General features: G+C 52.2%; 1 protein-coding gene across 5 annotated transcripts in view; it reads left to right on the forward strand.

The window, feature by feature from the left end:
• The window catches only part of DMBT1 (deleted in malignant brain tumors 1), a 69,188-nt gene that overhangs the window by 43,118 nt on the left and 4,758 nt on the right, over positions 1-21,312 (forward strand). For 4 of the 5 annotated variants that reach the window (XM_055424464.2, XM_088842402.1, XM_088842401.1 and 1 more), the window contains 21 exons: positions 243-563; positions 1,062-1,088; positions 1,680-1,712; positions 2,510-2,536; positions 3,143-3,296; positions 3,590-3,792; positions 4,189-4,509; positions 5,007-5,033; positions 5,623-5,655; positions 6,453-6,479; positions 7,086-7,239; positions 7,533-7,735; positions 8,132-8,452; positions 8,951-8,977; positions 9,571-9,603; positions 10,673-10,702; positions 10,938-11,088; positions 12,940-13,148; positions 14,217-14,401; positions 19,754-20,142; positions 20,731-20,999. In XM_055424464.2, the coding sequence (XP_055280439.2) occupies positions 243-563; positions 1,062-1,088; positions 1,680-1,712; positions 2,510-2,536; positions 3,143-3,296; positions 3,590-3,792; positions 4,189-4,509; positions 5,007-5,033; positions 5,623-5,655; positions 6,453-6,479; positions 7,086-7,239; positions 7,533-7,735; positions 8,132-8,452; positions 8,951-8,977; positions 9,571-9,603; positions 10,673-10,702; positions 10,938-11,088; positions 12,940-13,148; positions 14,217-14,401; positions 19,754-20,142; positions 20,731-20,999 (3,144 nt within the window). The remainder of the gene's footprint in view (positions 1-242; positions 564-1,061; positions 1,089-1,679; positions 1,713-2,509; positions 2,537-3,142; positions 3,297-3,589; positions 3,793-4,188; positions 4,510-5,006; positions 5,034-5,622; positions 5,656-6,452; positions 6,480-7,085; positions 7,240-7,532; positions 7,736-8,131; positions 8,453-8,950; positions 8,978-9,570; positions 9,604-10,672; positions 10,703-10,937; positions 11,089-12,939; positions 13,149-14,216; positions 14,402-19,753; positions 20,143-20,730; positions 21,000-21,312) is intronic. The other variant, XM_055424467.2, reaches the window with a different exon arrangement.

The raw sequence follows: 21,312 nt of genomic DNA on the forward strand, positions 1-21,312 counted from the left end.
GTAACCTGTCATAAACGCCGTGGAAAGAATATGGCGGTGAATATGGAAAAGAATACATCTAGCAGATGAAGGCTCTGATCTCTGTGATGTCAAGAGCCCCTTCCAGGTGGATCATGCAGCTATTTAAAGGCTGATCAGAGTCATTGGGTGGCTTTTGGGATGAGGGAAGAAGCAGGGGTTAACTGGCTTAGGGTGTTTGCTGGTGGATGGGGTCATCTCCTCTCACAGCGTGTGTCTTTCAGACGTCAGCTTGAGATTGGTGAATCGGAACTCCTCCGGTCCCACATGTGCTGGGCGTGTGGAAATCTACCATGGTGGCCAGTGGGGAACGGTGTGTGATGACAGCTGGGACATTCAAGATGCCCAGGTGGTGTGCAGACAGCTGGGCTGTGGATATGCAGTCTCAGCCCCAGGAAATGCCTACTTTGGCTCTGGCTCTGGCCCCATCACCTTGGACGAGGTGGAGTGCTCCGGGGCCGAGTCTAATCTCTGGCAGTGCCGGAACCGAGGCTGGTTCTCCCACAATTGTGGCCACCATGAAGATGCTGCAGTCATCTGCTCAGGTATTGGGGGATGTCATTTGCGGAAGGCCCCTTTCACCTCTGAGCGGCTGGAGACTGGAGCGGTGGAAACTGGCAGCCAGTGACTGACAGTGTCTGTGGCTCGCTCCGGGTGTGGGTCGGGCAGGAGCTTGCCTAGCGCCCCGAGGCTGGTGCGCCCCAGGAGGCCGTGCAGAGGCCGCGTGGTTTCTGTCCTTGTGCTGAACGCTCAGCCGTGCCCAGCTCATCATCGCTCTCCCGTTTGCTCTACGGGCTTCCCTCGTGGCTCAGAGGGTAAAGAATTCATTTGAAAGCAGAAGACGCTGGTTCGATCCCTGGTTTGGGAAGTTCCCCTGCAGAAGGAAATTCAGCCTACTCCAGTATTCTTGCCTGGAGAATCCCATGGTCAGAGAAGCCTGGCAGGCTAGAGTCCATGGGGTACCTGAAGTGTCCGAGACGAGTTAGCAGCTAAACAACAGCAACTTGGTGCTGAGGCTGATCATGCTTTCTGTTTTCTTGCAGGACCAGGAATTAACTCCTCCACTCCAGGTGAGTCCCTGTAGCCCCACGAGCCAGACTGCTCTGGGATTCCACCTCTCGGGTTTCCAAGAGAAGAACAGATTCTTCCTGGGGAGTTGTTTTGCTCCGAGGCCTCTGGAGGCTGTTCAGTGACCCGCTGAGTCCCAGGACCAGGGCTGTCACTCAGCTGACCCGGAGGGACCTCTATTTCCCTGCCACTTTGTGGGCCTGTACTGATTCAGTTGGCTGTGGGAGGGGAGAGGATTAGGTCCTCTGATCATTTCTATGAAAATAAGTGTCCCAGTCATGCCAAGCAGAACGGTCACCATTTTAGAACCATGACCTAGGAGCAGCCTCATAAATCTCTATCCGTTAACAAAATTCCTTCAGGTTGAAATCAACTCCACAAAGGATCCTTTGGCCACAGTGTTTATATCTGTTGCTCAGTGAGGTGGGGACTTCTCTCTACTTAGCCCATGTGGCCAGTTACACTGTAGGTGGGAATAGTCGAGGTTCTGAGACGTCTTTATTAGGACAAGGTTTTCACTTTCTCACCAAAGTGATGACCATGGATTTAAAATTATTCAGCAGCATCCTAAAATCACTTCATTTTCTTTCTAGCTTGGCAGTCCCCAATAACTACAACCACTCCGAGTAAGTATCACGTTTTTCCACCAAACCCAAAGGCCTTGGGTTTCCTCTCCCCAGGCTTGGCTGCTGGTCTCCGGGCTGCAGTCTGGGTGCCCACTCTCCAGTGAGTTCACCTCTGCTGACTTTCCTGCCACGTGACATTCCCAGAGCTGATGTTCCCAACCCCAGGAGGGCTGGCCCTCTCTCCAGGCTCTTTTTGTCCTTGACTATTCTGACCAGCTTGAGATTCAGATCTCTAGTCAGACTCTAGAGGATGCTGACCTCCAGTTTGGGTTCCAGTCCTTGCCTAGGACAGTAGTCCCAGGTCAGTGCAGCCTGGATGGACCTTGGTTCAGTGCGCAGCTTGATGTGTCACCAGCGAAGGCTGCCAACAGCCTGCTTCTGTGTTGCCATGGAACCACCCCTCACTGCCACACCCCACTTCCAGATCTTTCCTCAAGATCCCCACCCTTCCCTCCTCACCACCTGGCTTCCTACCGCAGAGCAGTGGCTTCTGGCTGCCCCCTCCCGTGATCCATTCTCTCAAGGATGGTCGTCTTCACCCAATACCAAGGTCCGTCCCTCACACTGAAGAGGGGACATCAAGTCTGTAAGAGTGAATTCACCCAAATATTTGTTATTGTTTGTGAAGGCTGATATGTGAGATTGATGTTTCCTATTCAGCTCTCTGGTACAACTCCTAGGCTGCCCTCTCTGGCCATGGAGGGGCCTGGCACTCAGCATCTCTCTCAGGAAACTGACGGGTTCATTGCAGCCCATCGCGGATGCTGAAGCTGATCATGCTTCCTCTTTTCTTGCAGGACCCGGAATCAACTTCTCCACTCCAGGTGAGTCCCGGCAGCCCCACCCAGCCAGGTTTGTCTCTGGGATTCCACCCTCTCCGGTTTCCAGAAGGAGAAGAACAGCATCTACCTGGGGAGGCTTTTCTCTCCAAGGACTCGAATCTGTTCCGTGACCAGCCGAGTCCCCAGGACCAGGGCTATCACTCAGCTGTCCCTGGAGGGACCTCTGGTCCCCGGCCACCTCCCGCTGCCTGGGCCTGTTCAGTGTGAGAGAGAGGATTAGGTCCTCTCATCATTTCTTTGAAAACAAGGGTCCCACTCACGCCATACAGAACTGTGACCATTTTCAAAACAGACCGAGTAGCAGCCTTACAGAGCTTTCTCTGTTAAATACTCCCTCACGTTGAGAGCAACCCCCAAAGGGTCTTACGGACCCTTGCAAACTCTGGTGCCAAAAAGGGAAAGGTGTGCTGCTGTGTACTCCGTTCCTTTTGGCCAGTCTCCGTGTAGGTGGGAATGGTCAAGGCACTGAGAAGTCCTGCGGGAGGGGAAAAGGACTTCCTGAGGACACTCATCCGGAAGACGATCGCTTGTCACAACACCCCCGGAGACCCATCACCATGGGGATGTTCCTCTCTCTCTGCTCTGCAGGCTCCTTTTCAAGTTGCGGTGCTGTCTTTTACACTGCCAGTGGGAACTTTTCCAGCCCGTTCTACCCACGATACTACCCCAACAATGCCAACTGTGTCTGGGGAATACAAGTGAACCCCGGCTACCTCATAAACCTGGGCTTCGACAGTCTGCAGTAAGTAACCCCCAGGCCACCTGGAGAAGGAGGCGTCTTCCATGGACCACCGTGTGGTTTGAGTTGGGTCCTGGGCTGGGAGGTACCCCTCTCAGGTACCATGGAATACATTTCCAGTTTCTCTGATCCACACCAGCAAGTATCAGACAATATCGGGCAGTTTTTTGGTCTGATTAAGGAAAGCAAGAAGAAGATCTTAGATTCAAGGACATTTTTCATAAAGTCCAAAATATCTACAAAGTTCATGAGCAGCAGACATTCTGATGTTGACAAGAATGTCCTTTTCCATACAGGTTGGAGACACAGAGTAGCTGCATTTATGACTATGTGGAAATCCTTAATGGATCACTGAGTAGCAATGCCTCAGCGAGGAGAATCTGTCATTACACCAGGGAAATATTCACTTCTTATTCCAACCGATTGACTGTTCGATTTCGGAGTGACGGCAGTGTCCAAAGCACTGGTTTTTCTGCTTGGTATAACTCCTTTCCAAGAAGTGAGTACAAGGCGTAGAGAAAATCTGTGGTTACTAAGGCGATAGGGTTGTGGGGAAGGGATGGATGCGGATTTGGGGATGAGCAGATGCAAACTACTCCATTCCAATGGGTAAACAGCAAGGTCCCACAGGAGAGAACAGGGAGCTGTATTCTGTAAACTGTCATAAACGCCGTGGAAAGAATATGGCGGTGAATACAGAAAAGAATACATCTAGCAGATGAAAGCTCTGAACTCTGTGATGTCAAGAGCCCGTTCCAGGTGGATCATGCAGCTATTTAAAGGCTGATCAGAGTCATTGGGTGGCTTTTGGGATGGGGGAAGAAGCAGGAGTTAACTGGCTTTGGGTATTTGCTGGTGGATGGGGTCATCTCCTCTCACAGCGTGTGTCTTTCAGACGTCAGCTTGAGATTGGTGAATCGGAACTCCTCCGGTCCCACATGTGCTGGGCGTGTGGAAATCTACCATGGTGGCCAGTGGGGAACGGTGTGTGATGACAGCTGGGACATTCAAGATGCCCAGGTGGTGTGCAGACAGCTGGGCTGTGGATATGCAGTCTCAGCCCCAGGAAATGCCTACTTTGGCTCTGGCTCTGGCCCCATCACCTTGGACGAGGTGGAGTGCTCCGGGGCCGAGTCTAATCTCTGGCAGTGCCGGAACCGAGGCTGGTTCTCCCACAATTGTGGCCACCATGAAGATGCTGCAGTCATCTGCTCAGGTATTGGGGGATGTCATTTGCGGAAGGCCCCTTTCACCTCTGAGCGGCTGGAGACTGGAGCGGTGGAAACTGGCAGCCAGTGACTGACAGTGTCTGTGGCTCGCTCCGGGTGTGGGTCGGGCAGGAGCTTGCCTAGCGCCCCGAGGCTGGTGCGCCCCAGGAGGCCGTGCAGAGGCCGCGTGGTTTCTGTCCTTGTGCTGAACGCTCAGCCGTGCCCAGCTCATCATCGCTCTCCCGTTTGCTCTACGGGCTTCCCTTGTGGCTCAGAGGGTAAAGAATTCATTTGAAAGCAGAAGACGGTGGTTCGATCCCTGGTTTGGGAAGTTCCCCTGCAGAAGGAAATTCAGCCTACTCCAGTATTCTTGCCTGGAGAATCCCATGGTCAGAGAAGCCTGGCGGGCTAGAGTCCATGGGGTCCCTAAAGTGTCCGAGACGAGTTAGCAGCTAAACAACAGCAACTTGGTGCTGAGGCTCATCATGCTCCTGTTTTCTTGCAGGACCAGGAATCAACTCCTCCACTCCTGGTGAGTCCCTGCAGCGCCCCCAGCCAGACTGCTCCGGGGTTCCACTCTCAGGTTTCCAAGAGAAGAACAGCCTCCTCCTGGGTAGTCGTTTCGCTCCGAGGCCTCTGGAGGCTGTTCAGTGACCGGCTGAGTCCCAGGACCAGGGCTGTCACTCAGCTGACCCGGAGGGACCTCTGGTCCCCGGCCACCTCCTGCTCCTGTGCTTGTTCAGAGCCGCTGTGGGGGGAGAAGACTAGGTCCTCTGATCATTTCTATGAAAATAAGTGTCCCAGTCATGCCAAGCAGAACGGTCACCATTTTAGAACCATGACCTAGGAGCAGCCTCATAAATCTCTATCCGTTAAAAAAATTCCTTCAGGTTGAAATCAATTCCCCAAAGGATCCTTTGGCCACAGTGTTTATATCTGTTGCTCAGTGAGGTGGGGACTTCTCTCTACTTAGCCCATGTGGCCAGTTACACTGTAGGTGGGAATAGTCGAGGTTCTGAGACGTCTTTATTAGGACAAGGTTTCACTTTCTCCACGAAAGTGATGACCATGGACTTAAAATTATTCAGCAGCATCCTAAAATCACTTCATTTTCTTTCTAGCTTGGCAGTCCCCAATAACTACAACCACTCCGAGTAAGTACCACGTTTTTCCACCAAACCCAAAGGCCTTGGGTTTCCTCTCCCCTGGCTTGGCTGCTGGTCTCCGGGCTGCAGTCTGGGTGCCCACTCTCCAGTGAGTTCACCTCTGCTGACTTTCCTGCCACGTGACATTCCCAGAGCTGATGTTCCCAACCCCAGGAGGGCTGGCCCTCTCTCCAGGCTCTTTTTGTCCTTGACTATTCTGACCAGCTTGAGATTCAGATCTCTAGTCAGACTCTAGAGGATGCTGACCTCCAGTTTGGGTTCCAGTCCTTGCCTAGGACAGTAGTCCCAGGTCAGTGCAGCCTGGATGGACCTTGGTTCAGTGCGCAGCTTGATGTGTCACCAGCGAAGGCTGCCAACAGCCTGCTTCTGTGTTGCCATGGAACCACCCCTCACTGCCACACCCCACTTCCAGATCTTTCCTCAAGATCCCCACCCTTCCCTCCTCACCACCTGGCTTCCTACCGCAGAGCAGTGGCTTCTGGCTGCCCCCTCCCGTGATCCATTCTCTCAAGGATGGTCGTCTTCACCCAATACCAAGGTCCGTCCCTCACACTGAAGAGGGGACATCAAGTCTGTAAGAGTGAATTCACCCAAATATTTGTTATTGTTTGTGAAGGCTGATATGTGAGATTGATGTTTCCTATTCAGCTCTCTGGTGCAACTCCTAGGCTGCCCTCTCTGGCCATGGAGGGGCCTGGCACTCAGCATCTCTCTCAGGAAACTGACGGGTTCATTGCAGCCCATCGCGGATGCTGAAGCTGATCATGCTTCCTCTTTTCTTGCAGGACCCGGAATCAACTTCTCCACTCCAGGTGAGTCCCGGCAGCCCCACCCAGCCAGGTTTGCCTCTGGGATTCCACCTTCTCCGGTTTCCAGAAGGAGAAGAACAGCATCTACCTGGGGAGGCTTTTCTCTCCAAGGACTCGAATCTGTTCCGTGACCAGCCGAGTCCCCAGGACCAGGGCTGTCACTCAGCTGTCCCTGGAGGGACCTCTGGTCCCCGGCCACCTCCCGCTGCCTGGGCCTGTTCAGTGAGAGAGAGGGGATATGGTCCTCTCATCATTTCTTTGAAAACAAGGGTCCCACTCACGCCATACAGAACTGTGACCATTTTCAAAACAGACCGAGTAGCAGCCTTACAGAGCTTTCTCTGTTAAATACTCCTTCACATTGAGAGCAACCCCCAAAGGATCTTACGGCCCCTTGCAAACTCTGGTGCCAAAAATGGAAAGGTGTGCTGCTGTGTACTCCATTCCTTTTGGCCAGTCTCCGTGTAGGTGGGAATGGTCAAGGCACTGAGAAGTCCTGCGGGAGGGGAAAAGGACTTCCTGAGGACACTCATCCGGAAGACGATGGCTTGTCACAACACCCCCGGAGACCCACCACCATGGGGATGTTCCTCTCTCTCTGCTCTGCAGGCTCCTTTTCAAGTTGCGGTGCTGTCTTTTACACTGCCAGTGGGAACTTTTCCAGCCCGTTCTACCCACGATACTACCCCAACAATGCCAACTGTGTCTGGGGAATACAAGTGAACCCCGGCTACCTCATAAACCTGGGCTTCGACAGTCTGCAGTAAGTAACCCCCAGGCCACCTGGAGAAGGAGGCGTCTTCCATGGACCACCGTGTGCTTTGAGTTGGGTCCTGGGCTGGGAGGTACCCCTCTCAGGTACCATGGAATACATTTCCGGTTTCTCTGATCCGCACCAGCAAGTATCCCACAATATCGGGCAGTTTTTTGGTCTGATTAAGGAAGGCAAGAAGAAGATCTTAGATTCAAGGACATTTCTCATAAAGTCCAAAATATCTACAAAGTTCATGAGCAGCAGACATTCTGATGTTGACAAGAATGCCCTTTTCCATACAGGTTGGAGCCACAGAGTAGCTGCATTTATGACTATGTGGAAATCCTTAATGGATCACTGAGTAGCAATGCCTCAGCGAGGAGAATCTGTCATTACACCAGGGAAATATTCACTTCTTATTCCAACCGATTGACTGTTCGATTTCGGAGTGATGGCAGTGTCCAAAGCACTGGTTTTTCTGCTTGGTATAACTCCTTTCCAAGAAGTGAGTACAAGGCGTAGAGACAATCTGTGGTTCCTAAGGCGATAGGGTTGTGGGGAAGGGATGGATGCGGATTTGGGGATGAGCAGATGCAAACTACTCCATTCCAATGGGTAAACAGCAAGGTCCCACAGTAGAGAACAGGGAGCTGTATTCTGTAACCTGTCATAAACGCCGTGGAAAGATTATGGCGGTGAATACAGAAAAGAATATATCTAGCAGATGAAGGCTCTGATCTCTGTGATGTCAAGAGCCCCTTCCAGGTGGATCATGCAGCTGTTTAAAGGCTGATCAGAGTCATTGGGTGGCTTTTGGGATGGGGGAAGAAGCAGGAGTTAACTGGCTTTGGGTGTTTGCTGGTGGATGGGGTCATCTCCTCTCACAGCGTGTGTCTTTCAGACGTCAGCTTGAGATTGGTGAATCGGAACTCCTCCGGTCCCACATGTGCTGGGCGTGTGGAAATCTACCATGGTGGCCAGTGGGGAACGGTGTGTGATGACAGCTGGGACATTCAAGATGCCCAGGTGGTGTGCAGACAGCTGGGCTGTGGATATGCAGTCTCAGCCCCAGGAAATGCCTACTTTGGCTCTGGCTCTGGCCCCATCACCTTGGACGAGGTGGAGTGCTCAGGGGCCGAGTCTAATCTCTGGCAGTGCCGGAACCGAGGCTGGTTCTCCCACAATTGTGGCCACCATGAAGATGCTGCAGTCATCTGCTCAGGTATTGGGGGATGTCATTTGCGGAAGGCCCCTTTCACCTCTGAGCGGCTGGAGACTGGAGCGGTGGAAACTGGCGGCCAGTGACTGACAGTGTCTGTGGCTCGCTCCGGGTGTGGGTCGGGCAGGAGCTTGCTGAGCGCCCTGAGGCTGGTGCGCCCCAGGAGGCCGTGCAGAGGCCACGTGGTTTCTGTCCTTGTGCTGAACGCTCAGCCGTGCCCAGCTCATCATCGCTCTCCCGTTTGCTCTACGGGCTTCCCTCGTGGCTCAGAGGGTAAAGAATTCATTTGAAAGCAGAAGACGCTGGTTCGATCCCTGGTTTGGGAGGATCCCCTGCAGATGGAAATGCAACCCACTCCAGTATTCTTGCCTGGAGAATCCCATGGTCAGAGAAGCCTGGCGGGCTAGAGTCCATGGGGGTCCCTGAAGTGTCTGAGATGAGTTAGCAGCTAAACAACAGCAACTTGGTGCTGAGGCTCATCATGCTCCTGTTTTCTTGCAGGACCAGGAATCAACTCCTCCACTCCAGGTGAGTCCCTGCAGCCCCACGAGCCAGACTCCTCCGGGATTCCACTCTCAGGTTTCCAAGAGAAGAACAGCCTCCTCTTGGGGAGTCGTTTCACTCCGAGGACTCTGGAGGCTGTTCAGTGACCCGCTGAGTCCCAGGACCAGAGCTGTCACTCAGTTGTCCCTGCAGGGACCTCTATTTCCCTGCCACTTTGTGGGCCTATGCTGATTCAGTTGGCTGTGGGAGGGGAGAGGATTAGGTCCTCTGATCATTTCTATGAAAATAAGTGTTTCATTCATGCCATACAGAACTGTGAGCATCATAGACCCATGAATGAATACCAGCCCTACAGCGGTTTATCTCTTAAAGAGTCCTTCATGTTGAGAGCAATTCCCCAAATGATCTTTATGACGCAAGGAAACTATCTGGTGCAAATATGTTTGGATGTGGTGTGTTCTCTAACCGCTTTTGCCCAGTCACAGCGTAACTGGTATAATCAAGTCTCTGAGAAGTCCTGAAGTAAGAAGAACAATTTACACTCTCCATTAAACTCTTGAGTATGGAATTGAAAAATGATCCAGCAATATCCTAAAATCATTTCGTTTTCTTTCTAGATTGGCGGCCCCCTACAACTACAACAACTCAGTGTAAGTATCACATTTTCCCACCTGACCTGCGGCCTTGGGTTTCCTCTCCCCCGGCTTGGCTGCTGGTCTCCGGGCTGTGTTCACGGTGCTCACTCTCCAATGAGTTCACCGCTCCTGACTTTCCTGCCACGTGGCGTCTCTGTAGCTGATGTCCCAAGCCCAGGAGGGCCGGGCCTCTCTCCAGGCTCTTCTTTGTCTTTTAATCACCTGGCCATCCTAAGGTTCGGATCTCTGGTCAGTGTCTAGGTGAAGTCTCCCACTGTGTAGGTCCCGCCCGTTGTCTGGGACACTAGTCCCAGGTGAGTGCAGCCTGGATGGAGCCTGGTATGTAATCAACAAAAGTTCCCAATAGCCTGCTTCTGAGTGGCTGCGGAACCACCCCTCACTGTGCCCCCTACCCTGCCCCAGATGTTTCCTCTGTATCCCCAGCCTCCCCTTGTCACCACCTGGTTTCCTACCGCGGCAGCTGCAGCTTCAGGCTGCCCATCCCCCTGACCCATTCTCTGCAGTGCAACTAGGGTATCTTCATCAAATGCCAAGGTCGGTCCCTGCCTTGGGGCCGGAATCCTCAGCACAGTCTGGACACAGATCCTCAGTGTTCAGGACAACCTCTAGGGCTTGCAAATTCTTTCCCATTGTTGAGTTGATTCCTGCCATCCTTCGCATCCCTGCTCCATCCACATCGGGGTTCCCCAATTGTGCCAGCTACTCTCATACCTAGGTTCCTTCACACATGCTGTTCCCTCTACCTGGAACACCCTTCTGACATTTTGGCCTCACCTCCCTGTGTACCCGTCCCCTTTCCCTCCTCAGTCTGGATCAAGAGCCAAATCTCCCAGCTCCTAGCACCTCCTGGGCTCTGCTCCATCACAGTCCCATCCCTGGAGGCTGGGATTCCCTCTTTTCTTTCCTCTTCTTCAGGCTGTGAGCTCCCAGAAGGCAAGTCCCGCAGCTGGCAGCTCACTGGGAACTTGGGGTTGGCACATTTCCAGCGCAGAGCTGACAGTCACTCAGCAGCTGAACCAAGGGTGCCAGGAAACTGATCATGATCTTTTCTGTTTGTCAACAGATCCTGTTTACACCGTCACTGGCCCAGCCAGTAAGTTCTGAGCCTTCTGCCCAGTCCCCCTTCCCTTCTCCTCAATGACAGTGACACTGGGGAGGGACGAGGAGAACAGTGAGGAGATGGCTTCCCTAAGTACGGCCTCCCTGTAGGGGCGCCGCACTGACCCTCAGTAGGCAGTCCAGGTGTAGGCACCTCCCGGTGGGTTTCCCTCAGGTGACTGTGCGGTGTACACTGCGGGTCATCGGCATTTCTCCCTTCGTCCCAACAGCAAATTATTCCTGCGGAGGCTTCCTGACCCAAGTTTCAGGGAACTTTTCCAGCCCATTCTACCCTAGGAACTATCCGAACAACGCCAAGTGTGTGTGGGACATTGAAGTTCAAAACAACTACCGAGTGACTGTGGCCTTCAGAGACGTCCAGTGAGTGTGTGCGATGGGGGGAGGGGGCGTGTGCCGAGCACCGTGCAGACACGTTAGAAGGAGATAAACGGCACTTCAGGAGAGATATTTGCCCCACTGCCCTTTCTTTCCCTATGGGTTCCATTTTCGACCGAGCCTTGAAGCAGCCGTGGAGGGGACGCCAGGATCAGAGTCCTGTGTCAAACTGCAGGTCTGTCACTACTTTGCTGTGTGACCTCAGGAAATCATTTAACTCTCCTGAGCCTCAAAAGAGGAGAATATAACACCTGCCCCCTTCCCCTCCTGGTTCCTGGGAAAGTCACAGGAGAAATGTATGAAAATACTTGGGCAATGTCACCCAACGGGAGGGATTATTGTTAGAAGTAGTAATAGCACAAAGAATCCTGTTAACAACCACACTAGTCTCTCTGAGCTCTTTTCTCTCTGCTCCTTCTTTCCTGGGGCAGTGGTTTCGGGCAGAAGAGGAATAATTCCTGTGGCCGAGCTTAGGCTGTCTGCGCCTCGTCCAGTGAAGGGTGGGAATCCTTGTTTTAAGCAGAGGAGACAGCATCAGATCCACCAGGATATATGATTGGCTCAAGGGGCAGGGCTGACCACACTGAGACACCCGTGGCTTGTGGAGCCCTGGATAGGGGGATCATCATTTTTTCTCTAACAGTCACCACTGAACAAAGTAGTTTTTAGTCCTGATTTCTGGTTGCGGTGGCCTGGGAGTTTCTGCCTTGGAAATTCGTGTGGAGTTTTGCAAAAGATATGATGTTATTTTAACCTCTTCATCATTACTATTCACTTGGGGGATTGTACGTAAAGCTCATGAAATTCTACAGAGGAAGATTAACTGTGACTAGTTCTGAGCCAGCATCTTAATATAATGACTACCATTTGTGGCATTTTAGGGCGCACTTTTCCACTGTTAGAGCCTCATGATAGCTCTCTTCATTATACTTGCACTGGGAGATTTCACCTTGATAAACAAGAAATCTGAGCTGCAGAGAGGTTATCTGACTTGCCCAGTATTTATTTGTTCAATTATTTTTTTCTGTCAATACGAATTCATGGATTTTAAGAAAAAAAATTCTATGGGAAACTGGGGTCTTTTTGATCCAAGAAAAAGTCGAAGGTGGGATGTCATTCTTTCTTACGTGATGCGAAGGGCTGTCAAGAGGGGAGCTGTAGCTTTCATACGCATGACCCCAGAAGGCAGGACTAAGAAGGGTGTATGGGAGTCATGGGAGGATGGGCCTCCGCTGGATTTAAGAAAGTCGAACCAACCGGTGCTTACCAGCGGGGAGAGGGGCTGGGGGAGGGGCACTCGGGGTAGGCAGTGAGAAGGTACAAACTAGGATGTAGAAAACAAGCTACAAGGCTCCATGGTATCAACACAGCCCAGGGAGGATAGCCAATATCTTTTAAATAAGTGTATATGGAGTGAAGTGAAGTCGCTCAGTCGTGTCCAACTCTTTGCGACCCCATGGACTGTCTACCAGGCTTCTCTGTCCATGGGATCCTCCAGGCAAGAATACTGGAGTGGGTTACCATTTCCTTCTCCAGGGGATCTTCCCGGCCCAGGGATCGAACCCAGGTCGCCCGCATTGGAGGCAGACGCTTTAACCTCTGAGCCACCAGGGAAGGCCGTATATGGAGTATAGCCTTTAAACATTGTAATCACTATATTTACACCCGTAACTTGTGTAATACTGTACCTTGACTCTACTCCGGTAAACAAAGAAAGTCTTTTCCTTTCGATTATTAATTTTGTCGGAGTTTCTGGCTTAGAGGTGTAATGCCTCTGACCGCCAGCATCAAATCCTGGTTGAGAGTGAAGGCAGACTGTGCGTTCCGTCTCTGCAGGCTGGAAGGCGGCTGTAACTACGATTACATTGAAGTGTATGATGGCCCCCACCACAGTTCCCCGCTGCTCGCCCGGGTTTGTGATGGGACAAGGGGCTCCTTCACCTCATCGTCCAACTTCATGTCCATCCGCTTCGTCAGCGACATCTCCATCACCAAGAGAGGGTTCTCAGCTGAATACTACTCCAGTCTTTCCAATGGGAACACGAGTAAGTCTCCGCCCATCTGGGGTGACACCTGTGAGCGCCTTCAGTGGCTCAGCCATCCTGGGGCTGTGGAAGGAGAAACGAGAGCCACCCCATCAGGTCACTGAGGCTTGGTGTGGGGCAGAAGGGGGCCAAGAGCCGGAGTCTGGGGACTCTGGCTGCCTAGGATTGGCCGATGGGTGGCAGGTTGGCCTTTCTGAGGTCAGCAGAGACGAAGTAGAAGGGGCGAGAGGATGCTGTCATCACACAGTGAGATGTCAGTGCCAAGGGCGGAGGGGACTATCTGGCTTGAGACTTTGTGGCCTTCCCAGAGTGTGGGACACTGTGGCCTCATCCTGAGATCTAGCACATTCGGCTGATTCCTGAGAGTGGCCTGAGCTGCTCTCTCAGCCATGTCCAGCAAAGGCTGGCGGCCACAGTTGGATCTGTTAAATGGACTGATGTACAGATTGACCAGGGGCCAGGCAAGGAGCTGTGCTGGCTATCTTTGTGGTCAGCATTTTAACCACTGACCTGCCCTTAGCTGCAGGACCTATGCTAAGTCCATAGCTAAGGATATTGATTTCGCAGCATCCCTGCAAGTTCCCGCGAGTGTTACTGTGTGTGTGTGTGTCACTCAGTTGTGTCTGACTCTTTGCGATGCCATGGACTGTAGCTCATCAGACTCCTCTGTCCACGGACTTCTCCTGGCAAGAATACTGGAGTGGGTTCCCCTTCCCTTCTCCAGGGGATCTTCCGCACTCAGTGATCAAACCTGGGTCTTCCACGTTGCGGGCAGATTCTTCACCATCTGAGCCACCAGCCAAGCCCAAGTGCTATCCTGCTATAAGGATAAATGGCAAGCTGGCAGAAACATTTTGTTGTTTTGCATCTTGCCTCCATTTCTCCATCAGAGGAATCCTAGTCCCTGTACCCTCATAGGGGTCTCAGGAGAATGAAACTGACTTGAGCCCCAGGGCATCTGGCGGGGTGGGTGGTGAGCGGTGTCCACAGGAAGACCACGTGCCAGCCGTCTCAGTCTTTTCCTGTGGGCTTAGCTGACTGACCGCACTGTCTGCCTTTGGCCCCCAGAGCTGCTTTGCCTACAAAATCACATGAAAGCCACAGTGAGGACGAGCTACCTCCAATCCCTGGGCTACTCTGCCAGGGACCTTGCCATTCCTGGCTCGAACACAAGCTACCAGTGTCAGCCTCAGATTACGTCGAGCCAGGTGACATTCGTGATTCCCTACTCCGGCTGCGGCACCACCCAGCAGGTGAGCCTGGAGCTTCCCGCAACCTCCTGCCAAACAAGCTTTCTTAGTGACGGGTGCTATGCTTTGGGAATCCTGGGGACCCAGGAAACATGGCTGTGGTATAACCAGAACATCATCTGGGTAAGGCTATAAATGTGTTCCTTGGTTCCATGATGTGGCTGCAGCCACGTTCAAACAGAGAAAGAAGGAAGGTCGGCGGGGAGTTCTTCCCACAGTGTCCAGCAGAGAGGGTGCTGGCAGGCTGCCATCAGGTCAGCAAGAACAGTAGCAGCTCCCAGGAGCATTTCCAGGCTTTGAAGGGCCTAGAGCTTATACAGGTTGAGGTTGGGGTGGGTGAGAGGGGCGGGTGCCTCCTTCATGGACAGGACGCAAGCGTATCTTACTTTTAGAAATCTTATAAAAACACATGGTGATGCCAGTGCGCGGCTGGCCCCTGGAAGGACCTGTGCATGGGGCTGGGGTGGGCATGGGGGCGCTCAGTCATGTCCAACTCTTTGCGACCCCAGAGACTGTAGCCCACCCGGCTCCTCTGTCCATGGGATTCTCCAGGCAAGAATATTGGAGTGGGTTGCCATGTCCTTCTCCGGAGGATCTTCCTCATCCAAGCATTAAACCCAGACAGATGCTGTTTACCACTGAGCTGCCAGGGAAGCCCTTAGGCTTCATTAGCTTCACAATACATCAGCCTCTGCAGGTGTCACTTGTTGAGCTCTCACTACCTAGGGTGGCCAGCTGTCTTGGCTGACTTGGGGCTTGGCAGATTTTAGCGAGGAGAAGTCCTATGTCCCGGGAAATTCCTCGATCCTGTCATCCTACAAGTGATAGACCCTGAGATTAGTCCCTGTCAAATTCCCCGAGTCCCCCAGCAACAAGATACAAGCCTCCCCTCATTGTCATCCTACTTGAAAAGCAGGGAGACTGGGCTTGGAGGAGTCAAGCAGGTTGCCCAAGGCGCCTTCGCCAGGTAGGCAGTGGCAGGGCTGGCGTCAGACTCTGAGAGTCTCAAAAGTGTGGCGCTGAGTGAAAGGAGGCAGGCACGCCAGACCCCCTGCCCTGTGGCCCCGTTTCCGTGAGGCTTAGAAGTGGAGCGTCAGTGTGTGATGGGCCCGCCTGGTGGGGGCGATGCCTGCCGAGGGCAGACGGCGCTCTGGGATTATGAGAATGTCGGCCCTCTTACTGCCGGACCTCACCCAATGGCACTCTTAGAGTCGTTGCACTTAACTTTATGCAAATTTATTTCAAACTCTCCATTCTTGTTCCGAATTTTTGAGTGCCACCTAAGTAACCACTTCCAGATCTTGTCTGTCAGGGAACAGTTCAGTTCAGTTCAGTCGCTCAGTCATGTCCAACTCTTTGCGACCCCATGAACTGCAGCACGCCAGGCCTCTCTGTCCATCACCAACCCCTGGAGTCCACCCAAACCCATGTCCATTGAGTCGGTGATGCCATCCAACCATCTCATCCTCTGTCGTCCCCTTCTCCTCCTGCCCTCAATCTTTCCCAGCATCAGGGTCTTTTCAAATGAGTCAGCTCTTCGCATGAGGTGGCCAAAGTATTGGAGTTTCAGCTTCAACATCAGATCGTCCAGGACTGATCTCCTTTAGGATGGACTGTTTGGATCTCCTTGCAGTCCAAGGGACTCTCAAGAGTCTTCTCCAGCACCACAATTCAAAAACATCAATTCTTTGGCACTCAGCTTTCTTCACAGTCCAACTGTCATATCCATATATGACCACTGGTAAAACCAAAGTCTTAACTAGATGGACCTTTGTTGACAAAGTAATGTCTCTGCTTTTCAATATACTGTCTAGATTGGTCATAATTTCCCTTCCAAGGAGTAAGCGTCTTTTAATTTCATGGCTACAATCACCATCTGCAGTGATTTTGGAGCTCAAGAAAATAGTCAACCACTGTTTCCCCATCTATTTCCCATGAAGTCATGGGACCGGATACCATGATCTTAGTTTTCTGAATGTTGAACTTAAGCCAACTTTTTCACTCTCCTCTTTCACATTCATCAAGAGGCTGTTTAGTTCTTCTTCACTTTCTGCCATAAGGGTGGTGTCATCTGTCTATCTGAGGTTATTGATATTTCTCTCAGCAGTCTTGATTCCAGCTTGTGCTTCCTCCAGACCAGTGTTTCTCATGATGTCAGGGAACAGACACAGAGCAAGTACTTTTATTAGGTTTGTTGTTGTTTAGTCCCTGGAATCTTGTCCGATTCTTTGGAGACCCCATGGACTGTAGCCCCCCAGGCTCCTCTGTCCATGGGATTTCCCAGGCAAGAACACTGGAGTGGGTTGCCATTTCCTACTCTAGGGGATCTTCTTGACCCAGGGATCCAACCTGCGTCTCCAGCATTCGCAGGCGGGTTCTGTACCACTGAGCCACCTAGGAAGTTTTTTATTAGGTTTAGGTCTGCAGCAAATATACAGCATGAAATGCTCAAATGTGTACAGTGTGTGTGACACACACGATGAGAGGGTTTGTCAGTCACCAAAGACATTCTGCCCATTTGCTGTGTGCCAGGCAAGGGTCCACGAGGGCGCTGCACCTTGTCTGTTCCAGTCACGAGGAACAGTGACAGAGGCAGGGGACGCTCGATTAGCTAACCAGATGAGCTTGTGGGCGGCGGACGGGTGCCTGGGCCTGAGGGTCTGCAGTCACCACTGTGGTCACCCAGCTCCCATTGGACCTCCTTCTGGGAGGATCAGAGTGGGTGATGGAGGCATAAGTGCAGAGAAGCGTACAGATGAGTCACGCCCTGCAAATGCTCTAGTCCACCTGGCTTTTACAGTTTGCAAATCAGTCATGTTGGATTATGATTTGTCCTGAGTTTAGTCAGTGGTAGTCGGTCTACCACAGGCAACCACCCCTCCTGGCTCCAGATGTACCGCCTGGAGCCTCTGATGTTTAGGCTATTCCATCTGTGTTCCTTCATCGCTGTTAGGATATGCCAAAGCCACAGGGCAGCCCTAGTCTTCTAATCTGCATGGTTGGGGTGCCGTGAAGGTTAATTCTTATTCCTCTGCTTATTTAAATGTATCCTCTACAAACCATGCCTCCGGGGCAGGACCATGTTTCATTCATCTTTGCCATGGCCTACGCCCCTTGGTGCGGAGCCTAAGCCTTTATAATCAGATTATTAATGGATAGTTTGCGTGCCAGACAGTGAACTCTGAGTTCCAACAAGACTTTCAAAATTCTTGAGACAACCTTTATTCCCATTTAATCAAGAGGAAACAGAGGCTTACAGAGGTTAAGCCACTTGTTCAAGGCCACATGGTCACGAGCTGCAGAGCTGAGATTCAAAGACAGGATAGTGTGATCCGTAGCTGGAACTTTCTGCCTCTCCTCCAGGTGCCCTGTTTAGCCGGTGTTGGACAAATGTTGAGGCCAGGACAGCCTGCCCTCCCCATCCATCCCACGCCTCGCACAGTGTGGGCGTGCGTGCTCGGTCACTTCAGTAGTGTTCAACTCTTTGTGACCCCTTGCACTGCAGCCCACCAGGTTCTTCTGTCCATGGGATTTCTCAGGCAAAAGTACTGCAGTAGGTTGCCATGCGGTCATCCAGGGGATCTTTCCAACCCAGGGATCGAACCCACCTCTCTTGCATCTCCAGCATTGGCAGGCAGATTCCTTACCCCTAGCACCACCTGGGCAGATGTCTAATAATGAATTTTAATTTAAAATCAGAACTGCTTCTTATGATCAAGAACTAAACCCGCATGCCACGTGGCTTCGTGTGCATTCAGAATCTCACTTGATCATGGAAACCAGAGACAAATGTGGATTCAAAAACACTTTCATGTGAATGTACACATTGAAGACACTTCAGTTCACCTTTGAAGGAGTAACAAGATGGCAACATTTATGTGGTTTATTGTGCTAATTACTGGCACTCTAATATAAAGTTCCCCATTTTTTAAAAGAAAATATAAATACAGCGTACTTCCCATGGAGGCTTCCCTGGTAGCTCAGGTGGTAAGGAATCTGCCCATAATGTAGGAGACCAGGTTCAATCCTTGGGTCCGGAAGATCCCCTGGAGAAGGGAATGGTTACCCACTCCAGTATTCTTGCCCGGAGAATCCCATGGACAAGAGGAGCCTGGTGGGCTATAGTCCACGTGGTCGCAAAGAGTCAGACACAACTGAGCAAGTAACACTTCCCATGGACGACTGGAAGGCATAGAGTCCATTCTGGGTCCTTCTCCAGACCTGAGGCCAAAGTACCGGCTCTGGCATCCCCTGCGGGCCAGAGCCTCCCTCTGACAGGAGAAAAGGGAAACCAAGGTCAGAGAAGAGGCACGGTTCCCCCAGCAGCAAAACCATTTTAGTTACTTGTTAAACTTTTCTCTTTTCACAAGTCTTTCTGGAAGGGAAAGACTCTCTTCCAGTATCCCCCTCTCCCCAGTATCCACCTGGGAATGCTGCTCTTGTGCTCACCTCACCTGAAGCCAGAGGATCATGACCATGGGGCTTCCAGGGGCACTTATTCACCTGTGACCTTTTGACCATTTGGGCTTGCTACTGCCAGCTCTATCCTTCTTTCATCACAGTACTTTTACTGGGCTTCTATGCCCCGGGCCTTTCCTCCATTCCATGAATTTTTATTGATGTTAATGATGCTATCATCAACACTACCAAGCCCTGGGAAAAGAGAAATGCTTAGATATCACCCTTTCCTTGAGACGCTCACAGACCACCAGGTTGGGGAGTGGAGAGGCAAAGCATGATGGAAGTGCTCCTGCGTTGCCATGGCACTCACCCCGTGGTCCATGTGAGCCTCTGGGGAGGTTCCTGCCCCAGAGGTCAGAGACCTGCCACGGCTATTAGTCTGGATCTCTATTGCTTTGAGCTCTGGCAGCTTCAGACACGAAGCTGCAATAGCTACATGCATCCTCACAGCACAGTGGAATCGAATCCCGCCAGCCACCCCTCCCTCACAACTGCCTCCCTTGATTTCTCCCAACAAGAGTGAGACTGAAACAGAGCAGCCCGAAGGCCCCGAGCCCGGAAGACCAAACAGCTCAGTCACACAGCCGGGGTAGGGGCCATCCAGACACACCCATCCTTCCATGAGCAGCAGCTCCCGGGAGGACCACCAACCTCGTGGTCTGTATCACGGGGCGAAGGAAAGGGGATGTGAGAAAGGAGGGAATCGTGCTGGGAAGTGTGTCCATCCCAGGTAATGGTAGCCATAGCGACAGATACCTCCCATCTCTCTGAGGCTCTGGGAGCATTTTGCAGTCTTGCAGCATCACTTCAGTCTCCTCCTAACCCAAACCAGCAATGAGATGCCCTTAGTGGACGACATCTGCCTGATTCAGCTCCCGCTTCTGCCCCTCCCAGGTGGATAACGACACCATCAGCTACTCCAACTTCCTCAAAGCAACTGCTTCAAGCAGCTTCATCAAGAGGAAGAGGGACCTCCAAATTCACGTCAGCTGCAAGATGCTCCAGAACACCTGGGTTAATACGGTCTACATTACTAATGACACCATCGAGGTTGAGAACATACAATACGGCAATTTTGACGTGAACATTTCCTTTTATACATCCTCTTCATTCCTGTATCCGGTGACCAGCAGCCCATACTATGTGGACCTAAACCAGAATTTGTACCTTCAGGCTGAAATCCCCCGTTCTAACCCCTCCCTAGCCTTATTTGTGGACACTTGTGTGGCATCACCGAATCCCAATGACTTTACATCTTTGACCTACGATCTCATCCGGAGTGGGTAAGTAGGATCTTCTGGGAGTGGATTTCGGCCTTTACCTGATAAACTCATGCCCAGCTAGCCCAGAGTGCAAGGAAGGCAGACTGGGCTCCAGGAGCTCAGGCTTTAGCGGCCAGGCTATCATTTCTGGGTATCTGGAGAACTCAGGGAGTCGTCAGTTGCCATCCAGCAGGTTAGCTATAAAGTAAAATTAGACCGAGTGACTAAACTCCAGGTGAGCCTTAAGTTTCCAAAGATATGCCTGTAGCAGGAGCAACATTGATTTTGAAGCAGACTGCAGTTGAGAAACCAGCTCAGCGCCATGCTAGCTGGATCACCCTGGATAGAAAATCGCACCTCTCTGAGCCGTTTCTTCAGCCATCAGATGAGCGTAGTGAAGCCCTTATCCGTCTGTTGGAAAGGTTAAACAAGGGGTAGACGGGGCAGTGGACAAACAGCCTGCCCGGCAGGTGGTCCACAGGAGGGTTGTGAAGGCAGCAGGTGGTCCCGTGACCTCCATCCCCCCCGGAGGACGCGCAGCACGTGGCCGGGTGGTGGGAAGAATGCAGCACCTTGCTGAGAGCTCACGGGACTCCTCTCCTCCTCCAGGTGTGTGAAGGATGAAACCTACCGGTCCTACTACCAGCCCTCGTCCAACATCGTCCGCTTCAAGTTCAGTTCCTTCCACTTCCTGAACCGCTTCCCCTCCGTGTACCTGAAGTGCAAGATGGTCGTGTGCAGGGCGTATGACCCCTTCTCCCGCTGCAACAGAGGCTGCATCGTGAGGGCCAAGAGGGACGTGGGCTCCTACCAGGAGAAGGTGGACGTCGTCCTGGGACCCATCCAGCTGCAGGCCTCACCTCAGAAGAGGAACCTGGGTAGGTGACCGCCCTCCCACCCCACCATCTGCCTGGGCCCCGGACCGTGAACCACAGGGGCTCAGGCTGCTTCCGTGGGTGTCCTATTTCCCCTTGAATAGGGCACCTGTGCTACATGACACGGAGTCGATACAGAGTCGAACGAGACCTGGTTCCCATCTTCTTCCAAGGGCTTCTTGTCTGTGGGGGGACGCATGTGAGGGGTTCGGTCAAGACAGTTCTAACCTGGGACACAGCACACCTGACACCTTTATCCTGTGGGTTCTGAATACCAATCTCACACTCATCCGTGAAACAAAAACGTTAATACTTA

Source organism: Moschus berezovskii, chromosome 12 (assembly GCF_049115385.1).
Source record: "Moschus berezovskii isolate FMDL1 chromosome 12, NW_MosBer_1.0, whole genome shotgun sequence".
NCBI classification, from domain to species: Eukaryota; Metazoa; Chordata; class Mammalia; order Artiodactyla; family Moschidae; genus Moschus; species Moschus berezovskii.